The sequence below is a fragment of the Colobus angolensis genome, unplaced genomic scaffold, assembly GCF_000951035.1.
Source record: "Colobus angolensis palliatus isolate OR3802 unplaced genomic scaffold, Cang.pa_1.0 Scaffold164, whole genome shotgun sequence".
Classification (NCBI taxonomy): domain Eukaryota; kingdom Metazoa; phylum Chordata; class Mammalia; order Primates; family Cercopithecidae; genus Colobus; species Colobus angolensis.
The window spans coordinates 1,073,544-1,092,261 of NW_012114755.1; the positions used below are offsets into that span (position 1 = coordinate 1,073,544).

At 38.2% G+C, this 18,718-nt stretch overlaps 1 protein-coding gene across 1 annotated transcript in view; it reads left to right on the plus strand.

The window, feature by feature from the left end:
• Positions 1-18,718, plus strand: part of OTOG (otogelin) — a 104,230-nt gene that overhangs the window by 71,854 nt on the left and 13,658 nt on the right. Inside the window, exons 39-41 of the mRNA XM_011937439.1 lie at positions 278-367; positions 15,924-16,107; positions 18,484-18,704. Coding sequence (XP_011792829.1) covers positions 278-367; positions 15,924-16,107; positions 18,484-18,704 — 495 coding nt within the window. The remainder of the gene's footprint in view (positions 1-277; positions 368-15,923; positions 16,108-18,483; positions 18,705-18,718) is intronic.

Below are 18,718 nucleotides of genomic sequence, written 5' to 3' on the forward strand. Positions count from 1 at the left end.
TCTTTCTTCTTTCCCTCCCTCTCTGCCCACCCTTCCTCCCTCCCTCCCTCCCTTCCTTCCTTCTTTTTTTCTGTTTTGGTCTGGACTTGCATGAAGTCAAATGGAGCCAGAACTTTTCCATGGGATCCTGGGCACCATCTGCCCAGCCTGATGGGAGCCCCTGGCATACTGCAGGGGGGAGTTGGGGGAGACTGTACTCACATTTGCTGTGCCCACTCACTTGGAGGGGGGCAGAGGACAGGGCTCCAGGTTGATGAGGGCTGGGTTCTCTCTGCAGGGGCACCTGAACTGGCCCCCATTCTGTCTGGTGATGTTGAATGTGACTCACTTGGCCCATCAGGTCACTATTGATCGCTTCAACCGAAAGGTGAGTGCATCAAACAGCCAGCCTCCAGGGCAGGGCCACAGTCAGCTGAGGGGCAGGGCATCCAGGGGTGGAGGGGCTGTGAGGCTGAGTCATGATTCAGGGCAGGGGTGGGGAGGGGACCTTTTTAAAAAAATCATGCAAAATTAGGTATATCTGGAAGTGATTATAATTAGAATGCTTGTGGCCACTCCAATGTCAGGGGAGGAAGTATACCAGGAGGGATGGGATATTGTTGTGACAGAGAAAAAGTCGGAAAGGTAAGAGACAGTGGGTTTAAATGTTTGTGGCTAAAATATCTCACTTTTGCAATCTTTACAAAAACCTATGGCCACATGAACACATTACTACCAGAGCCCCTACCAAGAAGTGAGGAGCCCCGAATTTAAGCTTCATTGGCCTCACTAAGTCCGCCTCTGTCAAGGAGGCCGGAGTACCCAGCAACAGCCCACCCCTATACGGGCAGTACCCAGCAACAGCCCACCCCTATACGGCATCCTCTTCAGAGGTCCCACCTTTGCTCCTCCCAACAGGTGGGCAAGGGGAACTGATCTGTCTCCTCCTCAGGTCCCAAAGTTGTAACTCTTTCCCCAATTCCTGAGCCTCAATCTGCAGCCTTCCTTTTGGAATCTGCCCTTGAACACAGGGTGCAGCACATTTGTGGCACTCTTAGGAACGGGGTTTCAGACAGTAGGTTTCCCATGGGATGGAGGCTTGAACAGAAAACTCCCTGAGTTTCATTTCTTAGTTTATAAAATTTTTCCATTAAAAAATTAACATATAATCTACGTGCAGTAAAATTTACCCTATTTAGTATACAATTCTACAAGTTGTAACAAGCACTCACAGTCAGGTAACTACCACCTCCAACCGTGATATAGAACAGTTTTATCATCCCAAACATTACCTCCTGCCTCTTTGTTGTGAACCCCTCCCCCACCTGCTGACAACCATTATCTGCTGCCCCTATAGCTATGCCTTTTCCGGAATGTCATATAAATTGACCAGAGTATATGGTGACATTCATCCACATTGTTGCACAGATCAGTAGATTAATCCTTTTTATTGATGAATAGTATTCCATTTTATGGATGTACCATAGTTTATCCATTAACCAGTTGAAAGATATTTGAGTTGTTTCCAGTTTGGGACAATAACAAAAAAAGTGGCTGTAAACATTTACGTACAGGTTTTGTGTAGATAAAGCCCCCAGGAGTAGACTGCTGGGTTGAACAGGAAGGACGTATTTAGCTTTTCAATACTTGCCAAACTGTATTCCAGAGCAGGTACTTAGCATTCCCATTTGCAATGGGTGAGAGCTCCAGGAGCTTCGCATCCTTGCCAGCACTTGGTGGTTTGTGTTTGTTTATTTGTTTAGCCATTCTAATAAGTGTCAAATAGAACCTCATTTTGGTTTTAATTTGCATTTTTCTGCTTACTGAAGATGTTGAGCATCTTTCCATGGGTTTATTTTCCATGGTATATGCTCTTTGGTGAAGTATCTGTTCAAGTCTTTTGCACATTTTAAAGATCATGTTGTTGTATTGAGTTTTGAGAACTTCTCCTGTGTATTTTGGATACGAGCCCTTTATCAAATATAAATCTAATTTTCCAGTGTTTTTCTATTCGCCTACTAGTGTCTTTCAAAAGACCAAAGGTTTTTTATTTTGATGGTGTCCAGTTTATCAGTTTTGCTTTTATGAATCATGATACTGGTGCTGTACCTAATGAACCTGGCCCAAAGTCACACCGAATCTCTCTTATGTTTTCTTCTAGAAGTTTTATAGTTTTAGGTATTACTTTTATGTGTATGTTGCGTTTAAGGTTAATTTTTGTAAATGGTGCAAAGTATGAGTTGAGATACATTTTTCAAATGTGAATACTCAATTTTTCCAGCACCATTTTTTGAAGAGACTATTCTGTCTCCATTGAACTGTCTTTGAACCTTTATTTAAAAACCAGTTGGCCAGGCATGGTGGCTCACACCTGTAATCTCAGCACTTTGGTAGGCTGAGGTGGGCAGATCATGAGGTCGGGAGTTCGAGACCAGCCTGATCAACATGGAGAAACCCCGTCTGTACTAAAAATACAAAATAAGCTGGGCGTGGTGGCACCCACCTATAATCCCAGCTACTCAGGAGGCTGAGGCAGGAAAATCAGTTGAACTCGGGAAGCAGAGGTTGCAGTGAGCCGAGATTGCACCATTGTACTCCAGCCTGGGTAACAAGAGTGAAACTCTGCCTCATAAAAAAGAAAATTAATGTTTGGGATTATTTATATACTTTTTATTTTGTCCTATTAATCTATCCTTTCACTGATGCTACACTGTCTTGATTACCCTTACTTATTATTAAACTTAAAATTAGGTGGTATTGTTTCATCTTTTTTTTTAGAGATAGGGTCCTGCCCTATCATCTAGACTAGAGTACAGTGGTGCAATGATAGCTCACTGCAGCCTTGACCTCCTGGGCTCAGTAATCCCTGTACCTCAGCCTCCCAAGTAGAGGACAACAAGTGTATGCCACCATGGCTAGCTAATTTTTTAATTTTGTATAGAGATGGGGTCTCACTATGTTGCCCAGGCTGGTCTCAAATTCCTGGCCTCAAAGGATCCTCTTGCTTCAGCCTCCTGAAGTGCTGGGATTATAGGTGTGAGCCACCGCGCCTGGCCTAGCTATTCTAATTCCTTTAACTTTTCATAGAAATTTAGAATCAGCTTTTTTATTTCTACCAAATGTCTTCGTGGGATTTTGAGTTTCATTCAATATATAGATTATTTGGGAGAAGAATAATTCTTAACATTGGTGAGTCTTCCAGTCCATGAACATGGTTCATCTCTACTTTTTTATGGCTTCTTTGATTTTTTTTATTTGTGTTTTGTAGTTTTCAGTGTGAGGATCCTACACATACTTTGATAGACTTATTCCTAAATAGTTTATATTTTTTGGTGCTATTGTAAGTAATTCTGTTGTTTTTGTTTTTCTTTCCAACTGCTGATTACTAATGCAAATACAACTTATTTTTGCACATTGAGCTTGTATCTTGCAATGTTACTAAGCTCAGTTATTAGTTCTTATATTCTTTGGGTTTTTCTACATAGGCAATTATGTCCTCTCCAAATAGAGACAGTTTTATTTCTTCCTTTACAATGAGTATGCTTTTAATTTATTTTCTCTCCCCTGTTGCACTGGCTAGGACCTCTAGTGTGATGCTGAATAAGAAAGATTGAGAGCAGTCATCCTTGTCTGATCTTAGGGAGAAGGCATTCAGTCTTTCACTGTAAGGCATGATGTTAGTTGTAGGCGTTTCACAGATGTCCTTCATCAGGTTAAGAACATTTTCTTTTATTCCTAGTTTTCTGAGAGTTTTTTATTACCAGGAGTAGATGTTGAATTTTGTCAAATGCTTTTTTTCACACCTATTTGGATAATCACATTGTTTTTCTTTTTCAGATTATTAATTTGATGAATTACATTGATTTTTGTATGTTAACCCAGTCTTGCCTTCCTGAAATTAACTTCATTTGTTATATTATCCTTTTTATACATTGTTGTATCCTTATGATGGGTATTAGTCTAAATTTCCTTTTCTTGTAATATGATAGTTTACTATTGGTAGCAGAGTAATACTGGCCTCATATAATGAGTTGGAAAGTATTCTCCCCTTTTTAAGTTTCTGGAAAATATATGTAGACTTGGTGATATTTATTCCTTAAACATTTGGTAGAATTCAACAGTGAAGCCATCTGAGCCTGGATTTTTCTCTGGGGAGATTTTTAAAACACACGTTCAATTTCTTTAGTAGATGTAGAGCTATATTGGTTATATATTTCTTCTTTGGTAAGTTTGGGTAGTTTGCGTCTTTCACAGAATTCGTCCATTTCATCCAAGTTGTCAAATTTATAAACATTAAGTTGTTCATCATATATTCTTGCTATACTTTTAATTTCTGTAGGATCTGAATCTATGTGCCATATCTAATTCCTGACATTAGTTATTTGTGTCTTCCTCTTTTCCCTGACAAGCCTGACTAGAGGCTTATCAAACTTATTGTCCTTCTCAAAGAATGGCTTTATTGGTTTTCTCTATTATTTTTATGTTTTCTATTTCATTGATTTCTGTTATCTTTATTATATCCTTTCTTCTGCTTTCTTTAGCTTTAATTTACTCTTCTTTTCTAGTTTGTTAAGGTAGAGGCCTATGTCATTAATTTGAGACATTTCTTCTTCTTCTTTTTCTTTTCTTTCTTTCTTTTTTTTTTTTTGAGACTGAGTCTCACTCTGTTGCCCAGGCTGGAGTGTGGTGGTACAGTCTTGGCTTACTTCAAGCTCTGCCTCCCAGGTTCACGCCATTCTCCTGCTTCAGCCTCCCGAGTAGCAGGGACTACAGGCACCACCTAGTTTTTTGTATTTATAGTAGACACAGGGTTTCACCGTGTTAGCCAGGATGGTCTCAATCTCCTGACCTCATGATCCACTGCCTCGGCCTCCCAAAATGTTGGGATTACAGTTGTGAGCCACCGTGCTCAGCCTCTTTTTCTAATGTAAGCATTTAGTGCTACAATTTTCCCCGTAGGTATTGATTTAGCTGCATCCTACAAGTTTTGATATGCTGTGTTTTCTTTTTCAATCAGTTCAAAATACTTTTAAATATCCCTTTTGATTTTTATTTGACCCATGAATTATTTTAAGTGTTTTATTTAATTTTTGAATATTTTATAATTTTTCAGATGCCTTTCTGTTATAGATTTCTAATTTAATTTCATTGTGTTCATAAGACATAATTTATCTAGCTTGAATTCTTTTACATTTTGTAAGATTTATTTTATGCCCAAGAATATACTCCAAGTAAATGTGTATTTTATTATTGGGTGGAGTGTTCTATGAATGTTAATTAGGTCAAGTTGGCTGATAGTGTTGTTCAAGTCTTCTAAATTCTTACTAATTTTTTGTCTGTTTATTCCCAGTTATTGAGAGACTGTTGAAATATCTGACTATAATTGTTTATTTTTCTTTTTTTTTTTATTATACTTTAAGTTCTAGGGTACATGTTTATTTTTCTATTTCTCCTTGGAGTTTTATCAGTTTTTACGCACCTATATTGAAATCTGTTATTTAGGTGCATAAGATTCAGGATTGTTACGTCTTTTTGATGAATTAATTCTTTTCTTCTTAGGAAATGGCCATTTTATCTTGGTAAAAAGTCTTTGTTCTGAATTCCACTTTGTCTGACTTGCCTGTAATAGCTTCTCCAGCTTTCTTTTGATTGGTGTTAGCACGTATACCTAATATGTATATGTAAGATGTATCTTTTTTCATCCTTTTACTTTAACCTATTTGTGGCTTTTTATTTAAAGTGGAATTTTTGGCCGGCATGTAGGCTCATGCCTATAATCTCACTTTGGGAAATTGAAGCGAGGGATTGCTTGAGCCCAGGAGTTCGAGACCAACCTGGGCAATACGGCAAAACACAATCTCTACTAAAAATATATATATTAAAAAATTATCCAAGCATGATGGCACATGCCTGTAGTTCCAGCTATGCAGGAGGCTGAGGTGGGAGAATCACCTGGGCCCAGGAAGTTGAGGCTGCAGTGAGCCATGATTGCACCATTGCACTCCAGCCTGGGTGACAGGAGTGAGGCCCTGTCTCAACAAACAAACAAACAAACAAAAGTGGGATTTTTGCAGGGGGTAAATAGTTGAGCCTTCAATTTTTAAAGATCCAATCTGACAATCTCTGCCTTTTAATTGGGGATGTTTATACCATTTATGTTTAATTTGGTCTTCAACATGGTGATGTTTATATATTGTTGCTATTTGTTTTCTGTTTGTGACATCTGTTCTTTGTTCCCTCCTTCTTCCTTTTTTTGCCTTCTTTGGATTGTTTTTAATGACTCCATTTCATCTCCAGTGTTGGATTATTGTCTGTACATTTTTTTCTCCTTCAATGGTTGCTTTAGATATTATAGTATGTAATTTTACTTTGTCACAGCCTAGCTACAAATAATATTATATTGCATCACATACACCATAAGAACTTTATAACAGTATACTGCTAATTCCTTTCATCAAGACTTTGTGTTATTGTCATAAAATTTACTTCTATATTTGTTATAAACTACACAGTAAATTGTTATTGTTTTTCCTTAAGCATTTAATTTATCTTCTAAAGAGATTTTTAAAACAAGGAAAGTTTATATTTACCCATGTATTTACCATTTTGTGCTTTTTATTCCTTTGTGTAAATCTAGATTTGCATCTGGTATCATTTTTCTTCTGCTTGAAAGACTTCCTTTAACACTCATGTAGTACAGATCTACTGGTGATAAATTCTTTCAGCTTTTGTGTGTCGGAAGAAGTCTTGGTCTTTCCTTCATTTTTAAGAAATACTTTCACTGGGTATAGAATTATAGGCTGATATTTTTTTCTTTCAGTACTTTACAAGACTTTGCTCCTGTCTTTTTTTTTATTGAGGAGAAATTGACATAACATAAAATTAAGCATTTTAAAGTGAACAATTCCATGGCATTTAGTACATTCACAATATTGTGCAATCATCACCTCTGTATAGCTCCAAAACATTTTCATCACCCCAAAAGGCAACCTCATAACCATTAAGCAATTTCTTCCTATTCACCTCTCCTCACAATCCATGAACTGCCAATCTGCCTTTTATCTCTGGATCTACATATTCTGAATATTTCATATAAGTGGAGTCAAACAATATCTGTCCTTTTGTGTCTGGCTTCTTTCACTGAACTCCATGTTTTGGGGGTTCATCCACATTGAAGCATGTATCAATGCTTCATTCATTTGTATGGCTGGAATAATATTCCATTGTATGTATATACCACAGTTTGTTTATCCATTCATTTATTATGGACATTTAAGCTGTTTTCATATTTTTGGTTATTTTGAATAGTGCTGTTATGAAGTTCCACTATCTTTTATCTTGCTTATTTCTGATAAGATATCTGCTGTCATTCTTTGTTCCTTCATACATAATGTTATTTTGTTCTACCCCTTTTTGCTGCTTTTATGATTTTCCTTCTATCACTATTTCTAAGCAATTTGATTATGATAGGCCTGGTAATTCAGTTTTCTTTTGGGGACTTCAATTACATTTGTATTAGGATACTTGAAGTTGACCCACAGATCACTTATGCTCTCTGTTCATCATTTTATTGGGTCTTTTATTAGTCTGTGCTTCATTTCAGATAGTATTTATTGCTCTATCTTTAAGTTCATTAATCTTTTCATTGATAGTGTCTAAGCATATTAATTCCATTCAGTGGTTTTCATCTCAGACATGATATTTTTCATCTGCACAAGTTTGATTTGGGTCTTTTTATATCGTGAACATCTCACCTTCTTCTGTTTTCCTCTAGTTTCTTGAGCATGTATAGTTAAAACAATTTTTAAAATAATTGTTTGTATTTCCTTGTCTACCATGTGTGTCATTGATGTTTTCTTTCATTATAGGTTGTATTTTCCTGCTTCTTTGCATGCCTGACAATTTTTTTAAATTGAATTCTAGACATTGTGAGTTTTGCCTTGTTGGATGCTGGATATTCTTTCATTTTATTTTTGAAAATATTCTTGAGCTTTGTAGTAGTTATGCTACTTGGAAACAGTTTGATCTTTCTGAGGCTTGCCTTTAAGCTTTGTTAGGTAAAGCCAAAGTAGCCTTTATTCTGAGTGTGATTTTATTCTTTATCCTACATACCAATTTCCTGCTACTAAAGCAATACCCTTCTGCATAACCTACCTTATACTCTACATATTAGGAGGTTTTTCTATTCTAGCTGGTGGTAGCCCCAACTATTCTCAGCCCTGTGTTAGCTCTGCGGATTTTTCTGTCTGTTCCTTTCAGGTGGTTCTAGCTCTGTAGATTTTTCTGTCTGTTCCTTTCAGGTGGTTCTTTCTCTAGTCTCAGGTAGTTTTCTCACCTGCATACGCTGATCAATATTCAGCTGAAAATTCAGGACAGGGTCAGGACAGGGTTGGAGGGGGATTCTGCAAAGCTTCAGAGCTCTCTCTCTCTCTGTCTCTTTGTCTGCCATACAAACTCTAGCTACTTTGGCCTTTATGAACGTCCATCTCTTGTCTTCTAAACTCTAGGAAACCACCAGGCTCTGCCTGGGTTCCTGCTCCCTGCACTGCAGCCTCTAAACTCTCTAAGTAATAACCTTTGGCAATAATAAGGCTTGCCTCACTTATTTATGTTTTCAGGGATCACTCTCCTGCATTACCAACTGTTCACATTGGAAAACTGTTGTTTTGTATATTTAGTCAATTTGTTTGATCATTTAAGGCAAGAGAGTAAATCTAGTTCCTATTACTCCATCTTTGTCAGAAATGGAAGCCTAAGTCCTTAGTTTTTAACCTTTTATTCTTTGTCCTTGCTTGGACTTCAAGTCCTGTGAATGCAGGCGAGGCTCCTCTCTGGGCTTCAGATATGTATGTTTACTCCCAGAACTCAGAGAGTGCTCATGGATCATGAAGCCTAATCCCCATCTCTACGAAGAGGAAGGGGCTTTCCTAGGGTCACAAAGTTTTCTTTGTGACTCCTGGGCTGAGGCTCCCTCTACATAATAGTTCATGTGCTGCATAATTTGCTGCATAAAACAGTCTAATCCTTTTTAATTTTTAATTTCTATGGGTAGATGGTAGGTATATATATTTATGGGGTACATAAGAGATTTTGGCACATTCAATGTGTAATAATCACATCATGTAAAATGGGATACCCATCCCCTCAAGCATTTATCCTTTGTGTTATAAACAATCTAATTATATAATCTTTTAGTTATTTTTAAATATATAATTAAATTATTATTGACTGTAGTCATCCTGTTGTGCTGTCAAACACTAAGTCTTACTCATTCTTTATAATTTTTCTTTTTACTCATTAATCATTCCCATCTCTCCCTCAACCCCTCCACTACCCTTCTCCTATGTCCATTAGTTCAATTACCTTGGTTTTTAGATCCCACACATAAATGAGAACATGTTAGGTTTGTCCTTCTGTGCCTGCTTATTTCATTCAACATAATGACCTCCATTTTCATCCATGTTGTTGTAAATGGCAGAATCTCATATTATTATCGCTGAAGAGTACTCCATTGTGTGTAAGTACCACATTTTCTTTATTCATTCATCTGCTGATGGACACTTAGGTTGCTTCCAAATCTTAACTATCATGAACAGTGCTGCAACAAACATGGGAGTGCAGCTATCACTTCAATATATGGATTTCCTTTCTTTTGGGTATATACCCAGATTGCTGGATCATATGGTAGCTCTATTTTTAGTTTTTTGAGGAACCTCCAAACTGTTCTCCATAGTGGTTGTACTAATTTACATTCCCACCAAAAGTGTGAGGGTTCCCTTTTCTCCACATCCTCACCAACATTTGTTATTTCCTGTCTCTTGGATAAAAGCCATTTTAACTGGAGTGAGATGATTTCTCATTATAGTTTTGATTTGCATTTCTCTGACGATCCATGATGTTAAGAACATTTTCATATGCCTGTTTGCCATTTGGATGTCTTATTTTTTATTTTATTTTATAACTTTTAAGTTCAGGGGTACATGTGCAGATTTCTTATATAGATAAACTGGTATTGCAGGGGTTTGTTGTACAGATTATTTTGTCATCCAGGTATTAAGCCTAGTACTCATTAGTTATTTTTTTGTGCTCTCCTTCCTCCCACCCGCCACCCTCCAGTAGGCCCCAGTATCTGTTGTTCCCCTCTATGTCTCCATGTGTTCTCATCATTTAGTTCCCACTTATCAGTGAGAACATGCGGCATTTGGTTTTCTGTTTCTGCGTTAGTTTGCTAAGGATAATGGCCTCCAACTCCATCCATGTTCCTGCAGAGGACATGATCTCATTCTTTTTTATGGCTGCATAGTATTCCATGGTGTGTATATACTACATTTTCTTTATCCAGTCTATCATTGATGGACATTTAGGTTGATTCCCTGTCTTTGCTATTGTGAATAGTGCTACAATGAACATATGTGTGCAGGTGTGTTTATGATAGAGTGATATATATTCCTCTGGGTATATACCCAGTAATGGGATTGCTGGATCAAATGGTAGTTGTGTTTAAGGTCTTTGAGGAATCACCACACTATTTTCCACAATGGTTGAACTAATTTGCACTCTCACCAACAATGTATACGTGTTCCTTTTTCTCTACAACCTTCCTAGAACCTGTTATTTTTTGGCTTTTTAATAACAGTCATTCTGACTGGTGTGAGATGGTATCTTATTGCTGTTTTGATTTGCATTTTTCTAATGATCAGTGATGTTGAGCTTTTTTCATATGCTTATTGGCTAAATGTAAGTCTTCTTTTGAGAAGTGTCTGTTCGTGTCCTTTGCCCAGTTTTTAGTGGGGTAGTTTGTTTGTTGTTGTTTTCTTGTAAATTTGTTTAAGTTCCTTATAGATACTGGATATAAGACCTTTGTCAGATGTATAGTTTGCAAAAATTTTTCCCATTCTGTAGGTTGTCTGTTTACTCTGTTGATAGTTTCTTTTGCTGTGCAGAAGCTCTTTAGTTTAATTAGATCCCATTTGTCAATTTTTGCTTTTGTTGCAATTTCTTTTGGCATCGTTGCCATGAAATCTTTGCCATTTCTGTGTCCAGAATGGTATTGCCTAAGTTATCTTCCATGGTTTTTAGTTTTGGCTTTTATGTTTAAGTCTTTAATCTATCTTAAGTTAATTTTTGTATTTGGTGTAAGGAAGGGGTCTCATTTCAATCTTCTGCATGTGGCTAGCCATTTATCCCAGTACCGTTTATTGAATAGAGAGTATTTTCCCTATTGCTTGTTTTTGGTGGCTTTGTAGAAGATCAGACAGTTGTAGGTATGTGGCCTTATTTCTGGGCTCTGTATTCTGTTCCATTTGTCTGTGTATCTGTTTTTGTACCAGTGCTATGCTGTTTTAGTTACTGTAGCCATGAAGTATAGTTTGAAGTGAGTAGCATGATGCCTCCGGCTTTGTTCTTTTTGCTTAGCATTGCCTTGGCTATTCGGGCTCATTTTTGGTTACATATGAATTTTAGAATAGTTTTTTTTCTAGTTCTGTGAAGAATGTCATCAGTAGTTTGATAGGAAGAGCATTGAATGTATAAATTGCTTTGGGCAGTATGGCCATTTTAACAATATTGATTCTCCCTATCAATGAGCATGGAATGTTTTTTTCTTTGTTTGTGTCACCTCTGATTTCTTTGAACAATGTTTTGTAGTTCTCCTTGTAAAGATCTTTCACCTCCCTGGTTAGCTGTATTCCTAGGTATTGTACTTTTTTTGTGGCAGTTGTGAATGGGATTGCCTTCCTGATTTGGCCCTCAGCTTGGCTATTGTTGGTGTATAGGAATACTAGTGATTTCTGTACATTTATTTTGTACTGTGAGAGTTTGCTAAGTTGTTCATCAGCTGAAGGAGCTTCTGGGCTAGAACTATGGGGTTTTCTAGATATAAGATCATGTTACCTGCAAACAGATAGTTTGACTTCCTCTCTCCCTGTTTGGAGGTCCTTTATTTCTTTCTCTTGCCTGATTGCTATGGCCAGGACTTCCAATACTGTGTTGAATAGGAGTGGTGAGAGCGGGCATCCTTGTCTTGTGCCAGTTTGCAGGGCGAATGCTTCCAGGTTTTGTCCATTCAGTGTGATGTTGGCTATGGGTTTGTCATAGATGGCTCTTATTATTTTGAGATATGTTCCTTTAATATGTAGTTTATTGAGAGTTTTAAATATGAAGAGGTGTTGAGTTTTACCAAAAGCCTTTTCTGCACCTATTGAGATAATCATTGGTTTTTGTCTTTAGTTCTGTTTATGTGGTGAATCACATTTATTGGTTTGTATATGTTGAACTCCTCCTATTGCCTCCTAGAGATAAAGCCTACTTGATCGTAGTGGATAAGATTTTGATATGCTGCTGGATCCAGTTTGCCAATATTTTATTGAGGATTTTTTGCATCGATGTTCATCAATTATGTTTTCTTTTGAGAAATGTCTATTTCAAATTTTTTGCACATTTTAAAATCAGATTATTAGATTTTTTCCTATAGAGTTGTTTGAGCGCCTTACATATTCTAATTATTAATCCCCCATCAGATGGATAGTTTGCTAATATTTTCTCCCATTCTGTGGGTTGTCTATTCATTTTGTTGATTGTTTTCTTTGCTGTGCAGAAGCTTTTTAACTTGATGTGATCCCATTTGTCCATTTTGCTTTGGTTGCCTGTGCTTGTGGGGTATTATTCAAGAAATTTTTGCCCAAACTAGTGTCCTGGAGGGTTTCCCCAATGTTTTCTTGTAGTGGTTTTATAGTTTGAGGTTTTAGATTTAAGTCTTTAATCCATTTTGATTTGATTTTTGTATATGGTGAGAGATAGGGGTCTAGTTTCGTTCTTCTGTGTACAGATATCCAGTTTCCCCAGCACCATTTATTGAAGAGACTGTCTTTTCCCCAATATATGTTCTTAGCACTTTTGTCAAAAATGAGTTCACTGAAGTTGTGTGAATTTGTTTCTGGGTTCTGTATTCTGTTCCATTAGTCTATATGTCTGTTTCTTTGTTTGTTTGTTTTTGTTTTTCAGACAGAGTCTTACTCTGTCTCCCAGGCTGGAGATCTTGGCTCACTGCTACATCTGTCTCCCAGGTTCAGGTGATTCTCCTGCCTCAGCCTGCCAAGTAGCTGGGGTTACAAGTGTGCACCATCACACCTGGCTAATTTTTGTATTTTTAGAAGAGACAGGGTTTCACCATGTTGGCCAGGCTGGTCTCAAACTCCTGACCTCAGGCGATCTGCCCACCTTGGCCTCCTAAAATGCTGGGATTACAGGCATGAGCCACTGCACCCAACCTATATTCCTATTTTAATGCCAGTACCATACTGCTTTGGTCACTATAGCTCTGTAGTATAATTTGAAGTCAGGTAATGTGATTCTTCTAGTTTTGTTCTTTTTGCTCAGAATAGCTTTTGCTATTCTGGGTCTTTTATGGTTCCATGTATATTTTAGGGTTTTTTTTTCTATTTCTGTGAAGAATGTCATTAATATTTCCATAAGGATTGCATTGAATCTGTAGGTTGCTTTGGGTAATATGGACATTTTAACAACATTGATTCTTCTAATCCATGAGCATGGACTATCTTTCCATTTGTGTCTTATTCAATTTCTTTCAGCAGTGTTTTATCATCTTCATTGTAAAGCTCTTTCACTTCTTCAGTTAAGTTAATTCTTAGATAATTTAATTATTCTTGTGGTTATTGTAAATGGGATTACTTTTTTGATTTATTTTTCAGATTGTTCACTGTTGGCATACAGAAATGTTACTGATTTTTGTATGTTGATTTTGTAATCTGAAACTTTACTGAATTTTAAAATCAGTTCTAATAGTTTTTTGGTGGAATCTTTAGCTTTTTTCCAAATATAAGATTATGTCATCTGCAAACAGGATAATTAGACTTCTTCCATTCAAATTTTGATGTCGTTTACTTCTTTCTCTTGTCTGATTGCTCTAGGTAGGACTTCTAATACTATGTTGAATAACAGTGGTGAAAGTGGGCATCTTTGTCGTGTTCCAGATCTTAGAGGAAAGGCTTTTCATTTTCCCCTATTCAATATGATACTAGCTGTGGTTCTGTCATATATGGTTTCTATTATGTTGAGGTATGTTCCTTTTATGCTCAGTTTTTCTTTAGGATTTTTATTATGAAGGGATGTTGAATTTTATTGAATGCATTTTCAGTATCATTTGAAATGATCATATGGTTTTTTTGTCCTTTATTCTGTTGATATGATGTATCACTTTGGTTGATTTGCATATGTTGAATCCCAGTTGGTCGCAACTAATGATCTTTTTAATAAATTGTTGAATTCATCTTGCTAGTATTTTTTGAGGACTTTTGCATCAATATTTATCAGAAATAATGACTTGTAGTCTTTTTTTTTTATGTGCTGGTCTGGTTTTTGTATCAAGGTAACACTGGCCTCATAGAATGAGTTTGGGAGTATTCCCTCCTCCTCTATTTTTCAGAATAGTGTGAGTAGGATTGGTATTGGCTCTTCTTCAAATATTTGGTAGAAGTCAGCAGTGAAGCCATCAGATCCCAGACTTTTTTTTACTGGGAGACTTTTTATTACAGCTTCTATCTCGTTACTTGTTATTAGCGTTTTCAGATTTTGTATTTCTTTGTGGTTCAGTCTTGGTAGGTTGTATGTGTCTAGAAATTTATCCATTTCCTCTAGATTTTCTCTTCTACTGGCATATAGCTGCTCATAGTAGTTGCTAATGATCCTTTGAATTTCTGTAGTATCAGTTGTGATGCCTCCTTTTTCATCTCTGATTTTATTAGAGTCTTCTTTCTTTTTTCTTAGTTAGGCTAAAGGTTTGTCAATTTTGTTTATCTTTTCAAACAAACTTTTGGTTTCATTGATCTTTTGTGTTTTTTTCATTTCAAATTTATTTCTGTTCTGATCTTTATTATTTCTTTTCTTCTACTAATTTTGGATTTGGTTTGCTTTTGCTTTTTTAGTTAAGATACATTGTTGCATTATTTATTTGAAGTTTTTCTTCTTTTTTGATATAGGCACTAATAGCTATAAAGTTCCCTCTTAGTACTGCTTTTGCTGTATCCTGTAGGTTTTGGTATGTTGTGTTTCCATTATCATTTGTTTCAAGAAATGTTTCAGTTTTTTTCATAATTTATTTATTGACCCACTTGACATTCAGGAGCATATAAAACAGTCTATTCTTGAAGGGAGGAGATTAATTCATTGTAAATACTTTAAAATCTTAATCTTCTTGTATCCCATTTTTTTTTCAGTGTAAAACTATTATAATAACCTATGGTACATCCAAATTTAACCTTCTTAATACATAGAAGAGGTTGTAGCCTTGAATTTAAAGTGTTTGTGAGAATTAGAGTGTGTTGCATGTTTAACAAATATTGAGTGAGCCCCAATTTACTTCAGGCCCAAAGGCAGGTGTTGGGGATTCAAAGGTGAATCAGACATAGTATCTACCCTTAAGAAACTCAGTTCACTGGAGATCTTGATGTGGAAACAGATAGATTTCTGTCTTAATGGTCGGCACAGAGATGAGGAAATCCCAGAGTAGAGATAAGTAACCCCAAGGCTGGGAATTTAGGGAGAATCTCCCAGAAGAAATGATCTGAACAGGATCAGGAAAGAAGAGAGTGATTGGAAAAGCTCAGGATTTGTGTTTATTTGGGCGTTAAGATGCAGCTTGCCGCCTGTTGTTGCATTTCTTGTTTCATTGTATTTTTCCAATAAAAATATTTTTAGAATCCTCCCATGCCACTTTGGACTGTGATTTGGCTGCTTGTGCCTGAAACAGAGCCTGGCACATAGCAATGCCTAATAAATTTTTGTCAGATGATGGGTGGATGGGTGGATGAACAGATGGATGGGTGGATGAACAGATGGATGGATGGATGGATGGATGGATGGATGGATGGATGGATAGATGGATGGATAGATGGACAAGCTATACTCACACTGAATTCCTTCCCAAGGTGACTGTGGACTCGCAGCCTGTGTGGCCACCTGTGAGCAGATATGGGTTCAGAATTGAGGACACAGGCCACATGTACATGATCCTGACTCCCTCACACATCCAGATTCAATGGCTCCACAGCTCAGGACTCATGATCATGGAGGCCAGCAAAGTCAGCAAGGCCCAAGGCCATGGCCTGTGCGGTGAGGTGGGACCCAGCTTGGGGGAAGGGGATGCTTCCCACTTCCGCCTCTGCCCCCAGACATAATTACTCTTGGAGCAGGAAAGACTGGAACAGAATACCAGGCCAGAGGTGGGAGCAGCAGAGCTGCCAGGGCAAGGAGGCCTAATGTCTTGTGTTCTGGGGCCTAAGCTGCCAATAGGGAGATATAAGAGGGCGGGACTCAGCAAGTTGTCACTTCAGCCGGGATTGTCTGTCAGCTTCCCTCACAGCCTTCTAATGTCGGATAATCCTTTCCATCTGCGTGAGCCTGGGCATTTCACAAAGCACTTCCACACTCTAATCTTATTTATTCCTGGTCATCCACACAACAGCACTGAGAGATGGCCATTAGTATCCCCACTGAACTGAAGAAGAAAGGGGGCTCAGAGAGATTAAGGAGCTTACCTAAGGGCACACAGCAAAGCTGCCACAATACACAGAACTAATGCTCTTCAGACCATAGCATAATTGCAGAGCATGCCCTAAGGGATTGAAGTATTCTCATAAGGAAAAGAGGTATCGGACAAGCCTGGATGTGGGCTGCTGTTCATCTCAGGGGCATAAGCACATGGACACTCATGGGGCACTCCATGACAGACCACCATGATTGTGATGATGGGTGAGATAAAAAACACTTATAACACACACACACACACACACACGTACACCCTCCATCCTCCACCTGCACCCCTGGTGATCATTCACACATTCACATTCATGCCTCTCTGCATCCAAATGCCCTCCACACATGCACTAACACATGCAGTTCAGCTCTATACTCATTCTTTGTGCAACACATATTTGCCATGTACTAGTCACTGGGGAGAAAACAGTGAACGAAACAAACAAAATCCCTGTTTTATGATGCTTCTGTTCTTAACACAAACACTTCTTACAGACATGCCACCATCACGACCACCACCACCACCATCACCATCACTACCACCATCTTTTTCTCATCATTTCTTCCTTCTCCTCTGTTCATTCCCAGCAAAGAGCACTGTGGTCAGCAGTAGCCTGGTGAGCCGACTCCTCCCTAGGATACCTGTGTGTCATCCCTCACTGACTTAAAGCCAAGACCCAAAGTGTGACTATGGGAATCATTAATAATATATTAATAAGAGTTTGCCTTTAATCATGCTTTATATTCACAGAATGGTGGTTAGAGGTGTTAGAACAGAAGTTGGATCATTTATATCTCCATTTTATTTGAATGAACATTTGATAGCTGGGCACCCTGCTAGACAAACTTGGAGGTTGCTGAGACAAATGAGAATCTAAAAGAAAATGAGTCTTTGCACTCAGAGAGCTACAATCTTTTATGAAAGGCTGACCTGCAAGCCAGTGACTGTTACACAGATTTTGGAATGTCATGGATGGTGCATCTGAGGCATCCTTGAAGGAAGGACATCTGAGAAAGTATTTCAGACAGAGGAAACAGCTTGAGCGAAGTTGTGGGCAGGAAAGTGTGTGTCTGGAGCATATAGATGGTAGGTGGGAGATGAAACCAGAAGTTTAGGTCACATTAAAAGCTAGGACAGATAAACTTCACCCTTGTCCCCATCTCAGTGCCTTAACACAACAAAAGCTTATTTCCTGCATACATAAGTTCCCAGTCAGAGACCCAGATTCCTTCCATCTTCTGGTTCTGCCATGTCAACATGAGTTTCTAAGTTCACAGGAGACAGGTGGGAAGGTTTTATGGACTAGGCCTGGAGGTGGTACTCGTCACCTTCACTCACATGCCATTGGCTGGGACTCACCCAGCTGCAAGGGCGTCTGGGAAAAATACACTGACTGCCCAGGAAAAGGAGGGAACGGTTGTTATAATTAGCTAGCAATCACTGGTAAAGCAGATTTTTTGGGGAGTAGCTTTTTATTTTGCTGTAATATAGCAAAACTTATAAAAAAAGTTTAGAATCTGCAAAGATAGTGTAAGGTAGTGTACACCTTTTACCCGCATTTACCAGTGGTTCACATTTTGCCCCATTTGCTTCTCTCCTTCTCTCTCTCTCTCTCTGTGTATGTGTGTGTGTGTATGTATGTATGTGTGTGTATACATTTTTATAAACACATGCAATCCATATATATACACACATTTTTCAGAACCATTAGAAAATAACTTCAAGACATTGTATCCTTTTACCCCTAAATACATGTGTATTTCCTAAGTACAAAGACGTTTTCTTTTGTAGCAGGTTTCCTAGCTTCCTTTCACATAATTTCCCTCACCTATAAAATGGGGATAATGGTATTCTTGACCTCAAAGAACTGTGAGGAATACAAAAAGTGGGAGCTGACGACATGGGAGTGGTAGTGATGATCGTGGCTGGTGGGATTGTTCGGCCTCTTTCAGGTATCTGTGATGGAGATGCAGCCAATGACCTCACCCTGAAGGATGGCTCAGTGGTGGGTGGGGCTGAGGACCCTGCTCCCTTTCTGGACAGCTGGCAGGTGCCTAGCTCCCTGACTGCAGTGGGCCAGACCCGCTTCCGCCCAGACAGCTGCGCCACAACTGACTGCTCGCCCTGCCTTCGCATGGTGTCCAACCGCACCTTCAGTGCCTGCCACCGCTTTGTATGTGCCAGCTG